The sequence below is a fragment of the Gorilla gorilla genome, chromosome 13 (genome assembly GCF_029281585.2).
Source record: "Gorilla gorilla gorilla isolate KB3781 chromosome 13, NHGRI_mGorGor1-v2.1_pri, whole genome shotgun sequence".
Lineage (NCBI taxonomy): Eukaryota > Metazoa > Chordata > Mammalia > Primates > Hominidae > Gorilla > Gorilla gorilla.
The window spans coordinates 105,196,831-105,215,820 of record NC_073237.2 but is presented as its reverse complement, the minus strand read 5'-3'; the positions used below and the strand labels follow the sequence as shown (position 1 = coordinate 105,215,820).

General features: G+C 37.8%; 1 protein-coding gene across 2 annotated transcripts in view; it reads left to right on the top strand.

Annotated features, from left to right (window-relative positions):
• The window catches only part of CTNNAL1 (catenin alpha like 1), a 70,755-nt gene that overhangs the window by 43,009 nt on the left and 8,756 nt on the right, over positions 1 to 18,990 (top strand). Inside the window, exons 11-15 of one of the 2 annotated variants that reach the window (XR_002007354.4) lie at positions 4,737 to 4,887; positions 14,477 to 14,514; positions 17,834 to 17,884; positions 17,965 to 18,119; positions 18,461 to 18,547. Coding sequence is in view for 1 of the 2 variants with exons in the window: in XM_004048411.5 (XP_004048459.1) it covers positions 4,737 to 4,887; positions 14,477 to 14,514; positions 17,834 to 17,884; positions 17,965 to 18,119 (395 nt within the window). In the remaining variant the exon portion in view is untranslated. The remainder of the gene's footprint in view (positions 1 to 4,736; positions 4,888 to 14,476; positions 14,515 to 17,833; positions 17,885 to 17,964; positions 18,120 to 18,460; positions 18,548 to 18,990) is intronic. The other variant, XM_004048411.5, reaches the window with a different exon arrangement.

Sequence of the window (18,990 nt, the reverse complement as noted above, 5' to 3'; positions counted from 1 at the left end):
AAATGGTTTTTCATAACTAGAGTCCAAATATACATAGAGAAAGAAAGATAATGGAATTTCTGTTGGTAGTGTGCCAGAACATGGCTAACCTTCCATTGGAGCTGGTCATCTGCCAAATTGGAGACTGGTTCATTTAATTAATATTCTAGTTTATATCTATTTTAAAGGAAGCTGTTTACAATGCACTTGTTATAACATGTTTGGAGATTAAGTTATCATGACATAAGAAGCCATATGTTATGTAATATTCACATTTCAACCTAAGATTCAAATACATTTCATGCTAATAATTAGGACATGAGACTAAAACACAAACAAAACAATGTTATGACATTACTTACAAGATTCAACTGGGACCAGGCATGGTGGCTAACACCTGTAACCCAGCACTTTCTGAGGCTGATGTAGGAGGATCGTTTGAGTACAGGAGTTTGAGACTAGCCTGGGCAACACAGCAAGACCCTGTCTCTACAAAAAATAAAAAATAAAAACAAACAAAAATTACCCATGTACAGTGGTGCTTACCTATAGTCCTAGCTACTCAGGAGGCTGAGGCAGGGGTATAGCTTTAGTCCAGGAGTTTGAAGCTGTAGTGAGCTATGATTGTGTCACTGTACACCAGGCTGGGTGACAGAGCAAGAGTCTATATCTGGGGAAAAAAAAGATCCAATCAGAAGCAAAATAACTATCTTAAATTAGGCAAATAGTACATTATAGTGTTAAAATAATAATTATGATAACCAGAATTAGCAACCACTGAAAGAATGTTCTGTTCAATGTTAAATGAAAAAAGTAGGGTACAGATTTGTATGTATACAAATTATTCCCATAATTTCATATGTATAGAGAATATATACATATGAAAATACCTATATGACAATATCCTTGTTTAGCTAGGGTTTTTTTCTGGATTTTCTATAGTAGAGGTATTCATTTGTCCTTATAATTTTCAAAAGCCAAAACCGATTATCTCATTTAATACTGTTCCTGTCAAATTAATCTAAGGAAAATGGTTAAAGACAGAGCTTCCTCCTTTTTTTTGTTGAGACAGAGTCTAGCTCTGTCGCCCAGGCTGGAGTGCAGTGGCGCGATCTTGGCTCACTGCAACCTCCGCCTCCTAGGTTCAAGCGATTCTCCTGCCTCACCCTCCTGAGTAGCTGGGATTACAGGCATATGCCACCACGCCTGGCTAATTTTTTTATTTTTAGTAGAGACAGGGTTTCACCATGTTGGTCAGGCTGGTCTGAAACCCCTGACCTCATGATCCCCCCACCTCGGCCTCCCAAAGTGCTGGGATTACAGTCGTGAGCCACTGCGCCCAGCTGTTTCCTTCTTTCTTAGAGTCTAAGCTCTAAAATAACGTTTTGCAGTTGTTCTTTTATTTATATTTTTAAATATTATTTATATTTTAATTTATATTTTATTTATATTCATTTATTTACTGTCAGCCAAAAGGATTCCTCCTAACTTGCAATATTGGGCAGTAGAGGTTGAGTCCCTGCATCTTTGATTTATAGCTGAGAACAGTGCAAGTGACCTAGACTCAATGATGGTGTGTGCCCTCTAGGAGAATCATGTTGGATGTTGGAGGGATGATCTCATGCTCTCCTGTAGAGAACAGTGTCAAAGGCTTATCATGAAAGCAGGAACTATATGAATGAACCTCCGCAATGATTATCTGCTGAACACTTTATTACAACCAGGGGATCTGTTTACTGGGAGAAACTGTGTCTTCAATATTGGCATGGGAGTGACTTTTCTTGCCTTGGCTGCAAAAGTATTCCAATAGAACTGGAGGGCTTGACTCTCCTGCCATATGCAATCAGTTGTTGCTCCTATCCTCAGGCCCTGCTTGCCATCTGGTTGCAATTTTTGGTTTATTGTTTTATTGCAGCAGAGATATTAGGAATAGCCATATTTTCTTCCCCAGGATAGTGGCAGAGCATGTTGTTAATAACCTGCATAACTTGAGAAGCTTTTTCTGTTCCCAAAGCCTTAGCTTCCACTCCTAGTCTTTGCCATCTGCCTCACAAAAGGATAATTTAAGGACATTGAGCATGCCTCTGGGATAATTTATTTCTGGATATCTCTGCTTTGGCAATGTTATTTTTATACTTCCTTTAAAATGTTAGACATACTGAGGGAACAGTTGAACAGTTTGTACACTAGTTGAGAGGAGAGCAATGCCGAAATCTAGCCTGTAGTCCATGGCAAGTTATGTGCCTGCTTTCCCTGAAGAGGGGAACCTTGTTCTTATAACACTGCCATCTGCTTGGCAAGTGCTGTGCCTGTGACACTATGCCAACCCCAGAGGGAGGAGCAGCTAGCTGTAATTCATTCAAAGGTACCAACTATTAATATATTAGCTAACATGGCCCTGATCATATTAATCTTCTGTAAGTTCTCCAATGACTTTCTCACTCAGAAGAAAATCCAGTCCTTACCATCTATGCTTCTCCATTACATGGCCACTGGCCACCTTCCTCTTGCTCATGTCAGTCTGTTCCTCTGGCTTACTTGCTGTTCCTTGAACACTCCAGAAATGTTTCTGCCCCATCCCAAATGACTTCCCCTCGATTTTCCTGTAGCTCCCTCACCTTTTCAGTGACTCTCTAACTTAAAATACTGTGACCACCTAATCCCCTCCATCATTCTCACCCTTTATTTTGATACATATTTTTATTCCCTTCTAAAATATTTTATAATTTATTTTAATTGTGTCTCTCCCACTGCTTGTTATAATGTGAGTCCCATGAAGCCAGGGACATTTATCTGTTTCATTCACAGCTGTTTCCCCAGCACCTGGAACGTGGGCACAGTGCCTACTAGTATGTAGTGGGTGAATGAATAGTCATGTTAGTTGTATACATGTGTGTGTGTGAATAATCCTATATAATCAACTCCATGGAACAGCAACATCACTTGTTAGTAATGGGCATCTCTATCACATTATCCTATTAATTTCCCTCATAGCAGTTATCATAATTTATAGTATTTTAATTGTGTGCTTGTTTATAGTTCCAAATCTCCACTAGAGTATAAGCTTCATAATAGAGGGCTTTTATCTTCTTTTTTTATCACCTTATCCCCAGCACCTAGCATGATTTTTTCACATAGTGGATTCTCTAAAATACTACTTACTAGATGAGTATTTGATATAATATCCCCAGTCTGTGAAACAAGAAGGTAGACAGAATCAGTGCCTGTTGTCATGAATAGAAGGTGAAAGTGGTAGAAGGCAAAGGATCTGCTGTGAACATATCAAGACTGAACTCTGAATTCCTAGCTCCTGGATCTTTGTGTGTGTGTGTTTTATTTAATGGGCCATCAGGAAATTTCAGTAGGTTGGGTCTGGTCGATGGCTTCTATTTTGAGGTAGAAGCTAAAGTGTAATTTCTACTGAATGTCAGGTCAGGAGGTGTGTGAAGACTCAACCCAGCCATCCATTTTCTGCCTATATTACAATTAGCATCCATCAAGTCCTTTGTGTTAGAGAGTGATTATTATATGAAAGATAAAATGTTAGTTGATTCATTAATTCATTCATGTAGTAGCTAACACTAAAAAAAACCCCAAATGCCAAAATCTCAGGCTTAATATAATAGCAGTTTATTTCTCACTTGTATTAAGTCCTGATTAATGGTATGTCTTTCTCCCTCTTGGCAATCCGGTTCCCTTTCATTTTGTGCCTCGCTAGCCCTTAGGACCTCAAAGTCCCTACTGGAGCCTGTGCATTGAACCATCAGATGTGGAAGGGAGAGAGCACTGAGGGGCACGAGGGAGGTTTGGATCAGTTAGGATGGAAGTGGTGACCCACATTCAAGTGGGGACAGAACTCAGTCTCGTGGCCATATGTCTCCACCAGGGAGGCTGGGAAATGTAATCTTCCTATGTATCCAGAGGGAAGACAAACAGATTTTGATGAAAACATAGCAGTCTCTGCAACAATTCATTTATTTATTCAACATATTTATTTAGCCCATGTGGTGGTACGTAAAAGTACCAGGATGATTTCTGCCCTCTTTACAAGTGTTTTGTGAGTGGCAGTGTGATGTGATGGAAAGAGCCTGAACTTGGATCAGGTAGATCTGAGTTTAGATATCAACTCTGTGTATACTCGTAATAGGGTCTGGCACAAGTTACTGGGTATCTCTGAGCTTCAACTTTTCCAGCTGAAAAATGGAATAATGCTTATTTGGAAAAAGTAGTATTTTATTTGTATATTTTGGGGGATATTAATGTATTAATGTATCTCAAACACCAAACACAGTATCTCAAGCATGTATCTACCAAGTACTCATGGGTGTGTATATATGTTACTTATTATTATCACTACCATTCCTACTATTACCACTGCTACTACCACCACGACTATTACTGCTACCTTTGCTACTCTGTATACAGTACACTTTTTGTGGTCTGAGTATAACTGTTTGAATTATTCTATGGGAACAACTTTGTTCAGAGTTTTACTTGAATGAAGAGAATTGCTCCCTGAATGCAGGTTTGTATATAATAATGCATACTATTTATCTGCAGGTCAGATTATAAGAAACAGCAAATTTTGTCCTACTGTGCGTCTTCATATTGCCCAACATGGAGCTTGTGTATAGAAATTACTTCATAGTTGTTTATTGAGTTGAATTGAACAGCAGACTTACTTACCTTTGGTCTTCAAAGTGATTCTGAGGGCTAAGATTTTGAAATTCACACAGGTGTATATTGTGTTTCTTTAGATAATTTCTGCTGCTGAAACATTGACATTGCATCCATCTAGTAAAATTGCTAAAGAAAACCTAGATGTGTTTTGTGAAGCTTGGGAATCCCAAATTAGTGACATGTCAACACTGCTGAGAGAAATCAATGATGTGTTTGAAGGAAGACGAGGTGAGAAACTGTCCACATAATGAAATATGTTATTATTTTAATGTAACTCTTGTTAGTTTTTAATGCCAAACCTCAACTGCAAATGAATTCTTGTCATAACCCAGCTGGGTTATTTTTGTAGTAAAATATTATTCACAAAAAAATTACAAAAATATTATTTTATCCTCCTTTATTTTAGTATCCAAGCAGTAAAGTTTGTTGTACGACAGTGTAGTAGGCCAGGTGTGGCGGCTCACACCTGTAATCCCAGCGCTTTGGGAGGCCAAGGCAGGTGGATCACTTTGAAGTCAGGAGTTCGAGCCCAGCCTGGCCAACATGGTGAAACCCTGTCTCTACTAAAAATACAAAAATTAGCCGAATGTGTTGATGTGCGCCTGTAATCCCAGATACTACGGCTGAGGCACGAGAATCACTTGAACCCGGGAGGCGGAGGTTGCAGTGAGCTGAGATGGCGCCACTGCAGTCCAGCCTGGGCGACAGAGCAAGACTCTGTCTCAAAAAATAAATAAATAAAACAACATAGTAGATCTCTGAATTAATATTAACATTCTAGTTTTCCTATTGAAAGTCATTTTTAAATTTCTTCTGAATTGTTTTTTAGTTATAATACAACAGCTCTTCTATAATGCAGTAATTCTATGTTTTAATTCTACTAACTTCATAATGAAATGAATGTAGTTATTTGATTTTTGAATTGCTTTCCTTCCACTTGGATGGAATCTCTTTCCTTGATGACTACATAATCTTGGAATATTGCCTGTGGTGGGTAAGTTCATTGGTATTTCTACAACATGTAGAATAGTGCCATACAATGTATAGGAAGGCATCATTTTTATTCTTTATTTTAATACCGAGTGGAAGTTTTGTTTATTTTCCATTGTACTGTGTGTCCTGTTATTTATATTTACATGTTTATATTTTTTCTCTTCAAATGGCTTCTGTAGTGTCAAAGCTTGCTTATTTTTTTAAATAAAATGTCATTTACAATTATATCAAATTACATATTTTTTATTGAGTATGCCCATTTAAACATTTCATATTTTAAAAATACTCATTTAGGATAAATGTTAATTTGCTTAAAAATCAGGGCATAATAGAATTATAGCTATAACATCATTTGTAAAGTATGATAAATGTTTACCATGCTTCCACACTTAAAAATTTCTGTGATAGTCTGAATGGCAAATCATTTTGATGCTTTGTAATGTATTTATAGTTACATAGATTTTCATATAAGCCAAATTTCAGATATTAAAAGGTAAATGATATAATTGATCCACTTTTAAAAAGAAGAGTGGTCACTTAGCCTTAGGGACTGTTGGGAAATGAAGAGAAGTGGCTTGCTGTGGTGATAAGATACCTGGTGTGGGTTATCCTGGAGTATCTGTAAGGCCCAGCTCTTTCTCAAACTGGTGTTAGGCAAGCTTTTCCCTGCTCCGGGCCCAAGTGTCCTTGACTCAATAATGAAAGTCTTAGGCTCAGTGATCTCAGTGACCTGTCAGCTCTAAAAGTCTTTTGTGAGCACTACCTGAAGTTAGTGTACTTTCGACTTCTGGGCATGAATATACCCTGCACTGTGTCTTTATCCTGGCTGGCTCTCTTTAAAGGCCAGAGGAATATTGTCTTCTGGCTTTATCAGTTGTCATCAGCCCATGAAAGTAGGGAGGCTGGAGGAGTGCCACAGGATGGCTATTTTTCTGGCATGTGACTGACTCTATGTACTTGTAAACGTGTTCCACGTGCACTGTGAGAAGCTTTACTAATAGCTGCAGCCATTCTGGAAAGAATATGGCATCAATCCTGGCCAGCTGATTCTCCTCTTTACCAGAACACCATTGAGCTTAGTACAGGTATCTCCTATAGTGTTTTCAGTGCTGAATAGGTTTTGGTTTTCATTCTTGTAAACATGGGCTATGGCTGAGTTTTCATTACTTGTACTTCTTCCATGTCCCTAGGCCAGTGAGTTCATCATCATCTGAAATGGATATGGTTCTAGTTTTCTTGACCAAGGGCCTGAGCCCCCTTCCTCTTTGTGTTTGAGATGCTCGCAGTTTCTAAACCGGGCTGTTCTACCAGCATTTTGGTCTATTTTCTTCTGTCCTTTATTTTCATAAGAAGAGGAGTTATAACAGGCTTTTTCCCCCCTCTCAAGAAAGATAGCAGTCATTTAACAGTTATTCTCTGCCTTAATCCCAGGCGATGTTCTGAGTAGCAATTACGGTAGCAATTAGAGGTTGATAAGCTTGGCAAGGGGGTTTTCTTTCTATAAATATAAGTAATTTTTTTCCTTAAAACAGAAAACAAACCCAAGTTGCATTTTCCATCAAGGGGTCTCTTCCTTCCTCTGAGAGCTGAGTGCTAATCTCATGTTAGGGATAGAATTGGGTAGAAGTTGAAATACAGGTTCTGAAGTGGACTGCCTAGGTTCCAATCCTGCCTCTGCTATTTCCTAACTTAATCTCTCTATGCTTCAAGTTTTACATCTGCAAAATGGGGATAATGATGACGAAACTACCTAATATGGTAAGTGTGAAGATTAAATAAAATAAGTTAATTCACACTAAATTCTCAACAAATGTTACCTCTATCAGCATCAGCATCATGACCACTGGTTACCTTGTGGTAAAACTAACTAGTTTGTGAGAAAACATTAGGTCCAATTTCTCTTACTTAATTTCAATCTCTCCTACTTTCTGGCATCCATCTCTCCCTGTGTCCTTTCTCCTACTCTAGGGAGGACTAGCCGGTCTGGCCCCACCGTAGAAAATCTCTAGATCTGCAGAAGCAAAGGTAAACTCCTTGCTTCTTTGTACAAATGAAGCTCATCCCTTCTCCAATGGTGAATTGACACCCTCTGAAAGATTCCTCTCACCGGACATCTAATGCAACATTAATTCAGTGTTCTCCTTTTCTGTCTCTGAGATTTGCCTTTCTCCTACCAAAGTTAGGCTCTTTAAAAAAAATAGCTAGGGAAGTTTAAGGAAAAGTAAAAGCCACAGGCTACTAGGGTCTTTGTGGGTAAAATTGTAAACATGATCCTTCAGAGGCTCGTGACTATTATAACCATAAAAATAACAGTAGCTGCCATCTCTTGAGAATGTACTGGGTTCCAGGTACTTTCATAAGTGCTGGATGTCCATTTTCTCATTTAATCCTCTCAGTAACCCTGGAGACAGGTATTATTTCCACATTTTACGTATGATGAAACTGAGGCTCGAAGTATCCCACAGTGAGTAAACTATAGGAGCTGGGACCCTTACTGAGGTTTGAATGATGCCAAAGATGAAATTTTATTAACTACCCATACTCTGTTACTCAAGCAGTTAAACTCCACTCCAATCCTAAAGTTTTCTAATGAGAATGAACCAATTCTGTGAAAAATGCTCACAACTGCAGCTCTGAGTTCTGCTTTTTTCCCTCCCAAAGCTATTTCAGAAATGACTGAGAGATCCCAGGAAGTACAGGGCAAGAAACAAGTAATGACCGTATTCTTGTTTTGGTTGGTCCACTTATTGGCTGAGGATGGGGCCAGCTAAATTACAGAAGAGGTAAAACAATCTGTTAGTAATGGAATCCTGGGCACATTACCTGCCCTTTTGAGTTTGTTTCTTTATTTCAATGGACGTAAATGAAATAATGTGTAATACTGCTTGCACATCCTATACCTGTTTTCAGACTATGTGAGCACTGTGGTTTCTTTTACTTTCAAGCTGGATATTATGTAAATAATCTCTTCTTTAGGTTCAGTTAACTTATGTTCAAAAAATCAGCATTACCCAAACTTCCTAAGGACTGAACAGAAATTCCTTCTTATGTGGGAAACGCCTCAGCCTTCAGTCAATGAGACACTTATTGTGTCACTGGGAAAGTGCCTCTCTGTTCAGAAAGGGTTTATGTAGGTTTCATTGAGATGGAGTTGGTTGATTGTGTGTACTGCCTTTATTTGTCCTGATTTTTATCATGAAACTCATGAGCATAGCTTTTTCCTCAAAGAAGTCCATCTCTGGGTTACCCATTACTGACTGAACTGAATCCAGTGCCACAGTGTTGTTCTTCCTGTTATTCATGGTTGATGTGACAAACCTGCTCATTACCTTGCACCTGCCCACTGCTTTCCATACAAAGGTGTATTCTTCAGGTCCTGATTTCTCTTTGCTGCTGTTATGACTCCTGTTATGACTATTGTTGAAAAGCCTTTGCTGTATTCTAGCCACCTTAGTTCTGCTCTGCATAACTTGCCTCCTGTGATTGGCAAACTACCAGGCATACTTGTAAGTATCATTCAACCATCCAACTAAGTGGTAAATATCACGCTAAGCAATAAGAGGGAGGCTTTAGTGTTCACATGCTAAAAGTTAGTCTGAGAGCTAGGTCATTGTCCACCTTAACCCCAGACACTTAAATTTCACACTAGGACCTCCTGGGATTGTTTCAGGAAGGTAAAAATCAATACTTGTCTTCCTGTCTTCTGCTTTCATACCATTCTGCCTTCTCACCCAAACCTCCAGGGAGGCTGTGGTCCTTGTATTAGAAGGGACCAGACCTAAAAGACTCCACTTTTCCTTAGTGGTGAATATGTGTCAGTTTAGAATTTGAGATTATTTTGGATAATAAGTGTCAGAAAAAAGCCTTATCTCAGAGCTTGCAGTCTCTATCCTTCCTTTAAGGAAGCTGAATTCCCTTTGTTCTATTTCAATCATTTCAGAGTAAATATGACTACGCTTCAGTTTATAGAGATGCAGCTCTAACTAAACTATGTAGGGCAGTTATGATCACGATCCTGCCAAGAATCTTAATTTGGTTTTCAGTTCTGTAACTACTTTTCTCATTTTTCTGGCAGCCCTATTTCATAGCCCTGCATTTACATTATCGTTTGGCAGATTGGATGCCACTAAAAATGGGGGTACAGGAAGATAAACATGTTCGTGGGTAAAGATGAGTTTGTTTGGGGATGGTAGGAGCCTGCAACAAGGGAGTGATCTATCCAGAGAAGAGATGATGGTCTATACTAGGGTGATGATAGTCAAGATGAAGATAAGTGGACTAAGAAGAATTTAAAAACTAATATTGGTAGGGTTTATTGGTCAATTGAATATAGAGGTGAGGGAGAGGGAGGAGTTGGAGGATGATAGCTGGGTTTAGATTAGAATACCTCATTCCTGCTCCTGAGTTTAGCTGATAAGCTGCCTATGCTTTAGTGGTCAGGGATTCATTTTAAGTGGGTCTGGGGACATTAATTTTTTGATTGATCATACCATATAGAGTGCCTCCAGAACTAAAGATAGCTAATTATAAGAAATGTGAATCAGGGATAATTTAGCACATTTTCAGTGAAATGATAAGGCTTTTCCATTCTTGGGGAATTCGATTTATTTTGTAGATATACAGAAAGGCTCTATATATTGTAACTGAGAACATTTCTCAATTAGGTTTTCATAAGAAATAATTTTAGTGCTCCCTTAAGATGAGAGGGCCTTTAAACTTAATTGTGAACTTAATTTATCTGAAGGTATAAACTCAGAAGATGGCACAATTGTAGTGTTGACTAAACAGGATTTAGGGAGTATTAAACATACAATACCTCGTTGAGGACAGTGCTTTGAAGACAATTCTATATATCAGATCTGTACTAAGTATATTTTCTCCAAATAGTCCTGTTTTTCCAACTATTTTTAATGTTTATAATATGATAGAGTTTTGTTTATGCTACTTCTTTGATATAACAGCTAAACATAATTTAGCCAGTTTATTTTATTATTATTATTATATTTTGGAGACAGGGTCTCACTTTGTCACCCAGGCTGGTATGCAGTGGTGTGATCATAGCTTACTGCAGCCTCAAACTCCTGGGTTCAAGGGATCCTCCCACATATCTAGAACTACAGGTGCTGGCCACCATGCCCAGATTTTTTTTTCCCCCCCAGAGATGGGAATCTCGCTGTGATACCCAGGCTGGTCTTTTTTTTTTTTTTTTTTGATATGGAGTCTTGCTCTGTCGCCCAGGCTGGAGTGCAGTGGCGTGATCTCAGCTCACTGCAAGCTCTGCCTCCCGGGTTCATGCCATTCTCCTGCCTCAGCCTCCCAAGTAACTGGGACTACAGGCGCCCACCACCACGCCCGGCTAATTTTTTTTTTTTTGCATTTTTAGTAGAGACAGGGTTTCACCGTGTTAGCCAGGATGGTCTTGATCTCCTGACCTCATAATCCGCCTGCCTCAGCCTCCCAAAGAGCTGGGATTACAGGCATGAGCCACCGTGCCCAGCCTACTCAGGCTGGTCTTCAACTCCTGGCCTCAAGTAACCTTCCCGCATTGGCCTCCCAAAGTGCTGGGATTATGAACATGAGCCACCGTGCCTGGCTGAGCCAGTTTATTCTTTTTTTTTTTCTGCTTAGAATCAACGGCAATAATTAGATTCACATGGAAATAACATCTATAATTAGCCGAGCGTGGTGGTGTGCACCTGTAGTCCCAGCTACTCAGCTACTCAGGAGGCTGAGGCACGAGAATCGCTTGAACCCAGGAGGTGGAGGTTGCAGTGAGCCGAGATTGCACCACTGCACTTCAGCCTGGGCGACAGAGTGAGACTCTGTCTCAAAAAAAAAAGAAGTGGGAAATAACATCTATAAAAAAATTGGGAAATAACATCTATAATTAACTATAATTTAGGTCTCTTGTTAGTATTAGATTGCTTTTTCTTGTGTTATTGTCAACTTGTTTGGTTTCTGTTGGAACTGGGGGAAAGAGGAAGAATCTTACCTGCATAGTATGTGGAGGAGGCCTATCTGAAAAAATGATCAATTTTGCAATTATCCTCAAATTCGTATAAATCATGCAGAGTCTAACTAAAGGATGGGAATAGGAAGCAAAACAAAGTATCTGTAAGAGGACCAGAGGGATTAGAACTATCAAGTGATAAATACTGCTAGGTGGATGAAAATAGTAGCAAATCAGGTTACATAAAAGCTTTCTTTTCATTGGATTTATTTCTCAATGCATTTATTTATACATTCTACTTGCTTTAACTCTGTGGTATCTTAGAGATATAAGAGATACCGAAACAGTTGGTTTTGTCCCAACTTGTGGAGAGTAAATATGAACATTTTAGGGCCATGGGCACTATAGATGATTACTAAGTTAGATAATACAAGATTACTCCTGTAGCTGATGACATTTAAGTAATGATAGTGCCCTTTCAAAATTCAAAATTCTTTTTTCTTTATTATTTATTTATTTTTAGTACTTTCCCACTTTGTTTTTTTTTTGAGACAGTCTTGCTCTATCACCCAGGCTGAAACAAAACAAAACAAAAAACAGAAAAAAGAACAGACTACAGGCATGCACCACTACGCCTGGCTAATTTTTGTATTTTTAGTAGAGATGGGGTGTCACCATTTTGGCCAGGCTGGTCTTGAATTCCTGACCTTGGGTGATCCACTTGCCTTAGCCTCCCAAAGTGGCAAGATTACAGGCGTGAGCCACCATGCCCGGGTTCTTACTTCTGTTTAATGTACCCTTTATAATATGCTAAGAGCACTTTTTAAAGGATATTATGGACAGGATTCAGACTTTGAATTAAGATAGATGGTGAATTTTGAAATTCTGAGTGACCGGAAGACTATCTTCTGTTAATATCGCAACTAAATCGAGCACTTTTCACATCAGAGCTTAGAGCCAAGGCATGAAAATAGCCTCTTCCTTTTTAAGTTTTTTCCCCTCACCATTCTGAAATCAGAAAGCCATTAATTAATAAAATTCCCTTACAATTTTGACATTACAAGGAAATGATTTGAATCATAAAGCTATTCCTAAGTACCATTAACTCACTCTTAGTAACAGTTCTTCTTCTAGATCAGCACTGTCCAAGAGAAACAGAATGTGAGACACATATATAATTTGAAATTTTCTAGGCTAGGCACAGTGGCTCATGCCTGTAATTTCAGCCCTTTGGCAGGCCAAGGCGGGAAGATCACTTGAGCCCAACGAGTTTGAGACCATCCTGGGCAACATAGTGAGACCTCATCTCTTAAAAAAAATACAAATAAATTAGCTGGTGTCACATGCCTGTGGTCCCAGCTACTCAGGAGGTGGAAGGTGGGAGGACCACCTGAGCCCAGGAGGTTGAGGCTGCAGTAAGCCTGTGATCTCCACCACTACACTCCAGCCTGGGTGACAGAGCAAGGCCTTGTCTCAAAAAAAAAAAAAAAAAATTCTAACAGGCACAAGAAAAATTAAAAAGAAACATGAAATTTGTTTTAATAATTTTTAACCCAAATATCCAAAATACCATGTAAACATATAATCAATATTTTAGTATATAATCAATATTTTAAATTAATATATTTTGTATCTTTTTTCTCCCTTTGTACTACATCTTCAAAATCTGTTATGTATTAAACACTTACAAGTGTTTAATACACTTACACATCTCAGTACAGACTAGCACATCTCAGTACAGACTAGATGTACACATCTCAGTACAGACTAGCACATCTCAGTACAGACTAGATGTACACATCTCAGTACAGACTAGCACATCTCAGTACAGACTAGATGTACACATCTCAGTACAGACTAGCCACATTTCAAGTGCTAAGTAGTCACATGTGGCTAGTAGGTTTCATATTTAATAGTACAGTTCTAGATGAAATTTTAAATATTTGTATAAGCCATTCTGAGACAAACAGGTTTGCCCATTTCCTGTAATAGTCATTCTATGAGAAAAGGTATGATTTAGTGCTCTTATATTATGTTTACTTTTATTAGTTTGGACCATATGAAATTTCAAAATGGTTGAATACCAGCAATTTCATATGGTTCAAACTATTCTATTATAGCTGAATATACTTGTTTTCCTTGAAGAAGAAATTTTTCTTCAAGAAGCAATTACTGCTTAGGTCTTGAATTTTTACCTCAGATGTCACAAACCAGCGTTTATAAAAAGTCTATTATTCATTGTAATCTGACTGTATACATGACCTGGAAGTTGTAAAGATGATAGATGGGGCAGGGATGATGTGGGCATTGCCCGTCTCCTTCCTTTCCTCGTTATCATGCTTCATGTGACGTGTCAGTTCACAGCCAAAAAACCTCCTGTTATTTGCTTTATTTCATCTTCCTATCTTGTACAGAGGGTTTTCTTCTTCCCTGACTGAGAGAATACATTATGAGGTTAGTTGTAAATTATTTGGTCTGGTACTTGCAGAAATGGAAGAAGCGCTGATACTGGTACTGATAAAAGAGGAATCAGGTTTCATTAGAGGCAAACTGCTGTAAAAGGAGCACTCTGTGAATGAAGCTGATTGCAAGTGGCAGTAAATGTCAGTGGGACATTTGCCTTTCTCACTTTATGTTGGGAGAGGTGGAGATTGGCCAGCATAGGTACCTTAGACATGCAGCTGTTGAAAGTCTTCATGTTCACCAGCCAAATTACAATTTTATTTCTGAATTTTATGTAATGAATAGACTAAGTTATCAAAACTAATGTACTAACATTCCTGTTTGTTTAATTAATACTTTAAAAGTTAACTATGAATAATAGAAAAATATATTAATAGAAAAAATTTTTTAAGTTATATGTGTTATTTGTAGGAGAGAAGTATGGCTACCTTTCACTTCCAAAGCCAATGGTAAGTAGAAGAATTATGTACATTGCAGAATGTTTTTATTCAGAATTCAAATTATGCTCTCGTTGCCTGTTGCTGCTCCCCTCTACCACAAATAATTGACATGACACAAAAAAGTTAGGATATTAATGTTGACTTCAGAGTTGTTATTCTGGGTAGCAATCTAGATGTGGCTTACACTCTGAATATTTGTTTTAGGTTTGGGGGTTTGAGAGAATAGGCAACATAATTTGTGATTAATAAAAAGCCATATCCCAGTAATAGCATCATAAAAATAAATAAATAAGCCATATCTGAAGTCAGAAGTTGTTTTGTTCTTCCAATCTTGGATCTACTTTGAGAAGTCATGTTGGAATCACTTTCAGCAAACTAAGGACTTTCATATGCTTTCTACCTAGATGAAAACATGTCACATGTCATACTTATGGGAAAGAGATACAGAGTGGTATATTAACCAAGTAGTGGTCCCAAGATCCCTTTTGGGGATCAAAAATATTGGAAATTGTGGGCCAGGCACGGTGTCTTATGCCTGTAATCCCAGCACTTTGGGAGGCTGAGGCGGGTGGATTACCTGAGGTCAGGAGTTTGAGACCAGCCTGGCCAACATGGTGAAACCATGTCTCTACTAAAAATACAAAAACAAAACAACAACAACAACAAAAATTAGCCAGGCGTGGTGGCACATGCCTGTAATCCCAGCTACTTGGGAGGGTGAGGCAGGAGAATTGCTTGAGCCTGGGAGATGGAGGTTGCAGTGAGCCGAAATCATGCCACTGCACTCCAGCCTGGCCAACAGAGTAAGACTGTCTCAAAAAAAAAAATAAAATTACTGATGATTATCAATAGTAACAGTGTGGTGAAGAACAGATGGTGAGTATCAGAAGAGAGAACTTGCAATGAAGAGAGATATTAAAGTCTTAAGTCTGGAGTTTTAGAAATGATAGTGGGAATGGTCGATGGTGTAGGGGAGGAACAAATGATAAATCAAATCCCCAAATCAAAAAATGGTCCAAACTTAATTAGTGTACTTTTTGAAAAGGGACTGGCATTTAGTACTGAAATACAACATTAGGAACTGAATGTAGCTGGTGCAAAAGCGATCATGATACTGCAAATTAATTCTGTGACTTAAAAAAAAAACAGTTTTTGTGCCTTAAGCTATCGTCAGAACAGTTTGAAAGTACAGATAGCAATTTGTCTATTTTTGTTATTTTAAGCTAACTTAACCCTAACAGATGGTTTTATAGCTAATATCCTACTGGGTTTAAGCAAGTAAGGATAGACTCACTGTTTTTGTAAGTGCTATAATTTAGGGCTACTACAAAATGATTTTTTGAGAATTAGAAAAGGCATCACAAAGCTTTTAACAGGTTGAATGGAACAAAGATTTTATTCAACTGAATAGTATTTTTTATCTTTAGTAACAAATCATTTCAGAGTCATGAACCATTTTCTTAGTTGAGGGATAGCATAGCTAATTATATTCCTAGAAAATTATAGTTCTCTCTTTTAGGAAGTGAAGTTGGAGTCTGGTGCTATTTATATTTAGGGGACTGACGTCTTTTAGCTTTATATAACTGAAACGAATGAATCTGACTGCATTCCAAAATAGTGTCCACTAGATGGCAAGCTTGGTTACATTATTAAGATGGTTTATTTACCTTTTCAGGCAATTCCATTTCAGTCGTCATTAAACTTTAATAATCATCATCATTGGTAAAAGTAAAAATAAAAATCATGAAAATGCAACTAAATTTAAAAGAATAATATAAGGTATAAAATTCTGAATAAAATAAAACCTAAAAACCTTGAGGGTGTTCCTTACTTTCTTAAATGTTTTATCAGTTGCCTTATAGTCAACTAGACCAAGAATGGAGATAAAGATGATGTGACCATTCAAGGAGGAGCCAGAGAGATCATTGGTCATATTTGTTTATTCTCTCTCTCTCTCTCTCTCTGTCTTTGTCTCTTTCTCTCTGTGTGTGTGCATGTGTGTGTAACAAGAGTTCCTTTATTTTTATTTTCTGTCCTTCAACTTCACCTTTCTTTAATAGTAAACATCATTAGAAAATCTCAAAAGGGCTATGTTCCATGAGCAGATCTAAACTCCACGAGGCTGTTTTGTTCTGTGGTGAAACTGGTGACAGAATAGTTGGTCAGAAGTAAAAAGTCATGGTAATAAGGGAAATAAAAATATATGTATGAGAAGATCTTTTTCCTTAAAGTATTAGTGATGATTTTCCTTCCTAAGCTAAGTGTACACATGAGTGTTTTGTTTTATTGTAATTTATACTTTGTGTGCATGTATGTGAATCCATACCCAATGTGTGTTTGTGAGTGTGTATGACTTAAATATATGTTTCCATTGTAAAAAGTTGGTTCCCTGCATCTGCTGGCCCCCTTTTCTCTACAAACCCTAGCTGTTCTGGGACTCCCGCCTCTACCATGGGAGCTTTCACCAGATCTCAGAGTTGGAGGAATCCCCTCTGTGGGCTATCATCTCCAGAGAATTTCGGAATATATTTTTCAAAGAAATGTTGCTATTGGTGGTGGTGTGATTTGTCCTGGTACTCTATTCTTCAAGTATACAGGCATCAGTGGACTAGCCTGGTCTAACTAGGATGGAATATTTTCTCCCCTTCTAGGGAAAATACACTCTGAGTTCCAGATAGTTTACATGAAAACAAACTTTCTCTTTCAAAAATAGGGAACCATTGAACATTGGTTCACATATTAAATTCAGAATCCTAAGTATAATCTCTTTATAACTTGGGATATGAGATTAGCAGTTGGGATATCTATGAAGCTAGAGAGTTGAAATTTAGCCTTCCAAGAGCAAATTAGTTAAAGGAATTGAATTCTGGAGTCATAACATAAGGAATGTATAGAAAACTACATATAGTGGCTAATTTTTATATATCATTTCATAAGAATAATTCAAGCATTATAAGAATCTTGTTGAACAGAGAAGCCAGGGAGGTTTGGGGGACATAATAATTGGACTCCAGGAATACTGCAGAAGTTGTCTTGAGTCCCTGGAAGCCCTTGTGAAAAGAGGAGAGCAGCTGTAAGCACAGAGGCCACAGAGCAGGGAAGGCACTGACTTGCTTTCTCTGGCTCCAGATTTCAAACTAACAACCTATTCAAAGCTGAACTCACTTACTAGTAGAGTATTTGCAATTGGTAAAATATTCAGTCATTACATACTGAATATTTTAAACTTTTGTTACAAGTACTTTGTTATGCTTTGTATTACTATTGTATTTCCTTACAGTTTAATGTACTGCTTTTTAAGATAATCTTAATCTTTTTATTGTCACAGAAGAATAATGCAAACCTGAAATCATTAAAGCCAGACAAGCCTGACTCTGAGGTAAGACCAATTCCTACATCTAATCTTCCTTTAACATGAATAGTGATAAAGTCGTTGTGATTAAAACGTCTGTTTCGTAGGAGCAAGCCAAGATAGCAAAGCTTGGACTTAAGCTGGGTTTGCTCACCTCTGACGCTGACTGCGAAATTGAGAAGTGGGAAGATCAGGAGAATGAGATTGTTCAATATGGACGGAACATGTCCAGTATGGCCTATTCTCTGTATTTATTTACTAGGTAAATGTAGTTGTATTTTTATTTTTTAAATCAGTATAATGATATCTGGTGTAAAGAAAAAAGTTCCATGTTAAATCATTGATAGGTTAAAGTCAGTATCAAATATATGGTAAAAAGACTAAAAGTAGTTACTATGACAATTTACGTAAGTGAATGCAACAACAAGACACATGTATTTAATTAGGATTTAGATTTAGAAGGGATCTTCTGCTAGGTTTCTGCCCACTCTTTCCATCATTGAAATAATTTTACATCCTGCTTTTTTGTTATCCTGCATATTAATGCCTCTCCCAGCCAGCATCAGTACGTTAAGAAAACATGTCTTTTATGCCTTTATACAGTGATTGACTAGATACGGATGAAGATTGATTAGACACAGATCAAAGAATAGAGCTATGAGGACTATGTCAATAGCGTGCCAAATCTCTGTGAGTCACCATTCATTATGTAGAGAATTCCCCTAACTTTAATGTTATCTGACCTATATTCTCTGTCTTGTTCATATTACAAGACTCTTGATCAAATGCCTTGTTGATGTCAATGTTAGTCATATTTCAGTCTTCCATTTTAGTAATTTATACGTAAGGTATAGTAATTCTGCTTAGTTAAAATCAGTTATCTGCTCAAAAATCCCTTCTAGAATTTTCTCAAGGAATAACTTCAAGCTTTTCACTCAGTTTCTGAAATCTATCTTTTTCATTTTTGGAAACCTGGGAAATACTTGATATCTCCAGTTTTCTGGCTCCTGTCCTACTCATTCTGATTTTGGAAAGGTTATCCACCGTGGGACACACCTGCAGGTTGCTTCAGTATTCTAGAGACTGAAGCTCAATTAAAGTAGTGAAGGATCTCTACAACTGTGTGGCATTTG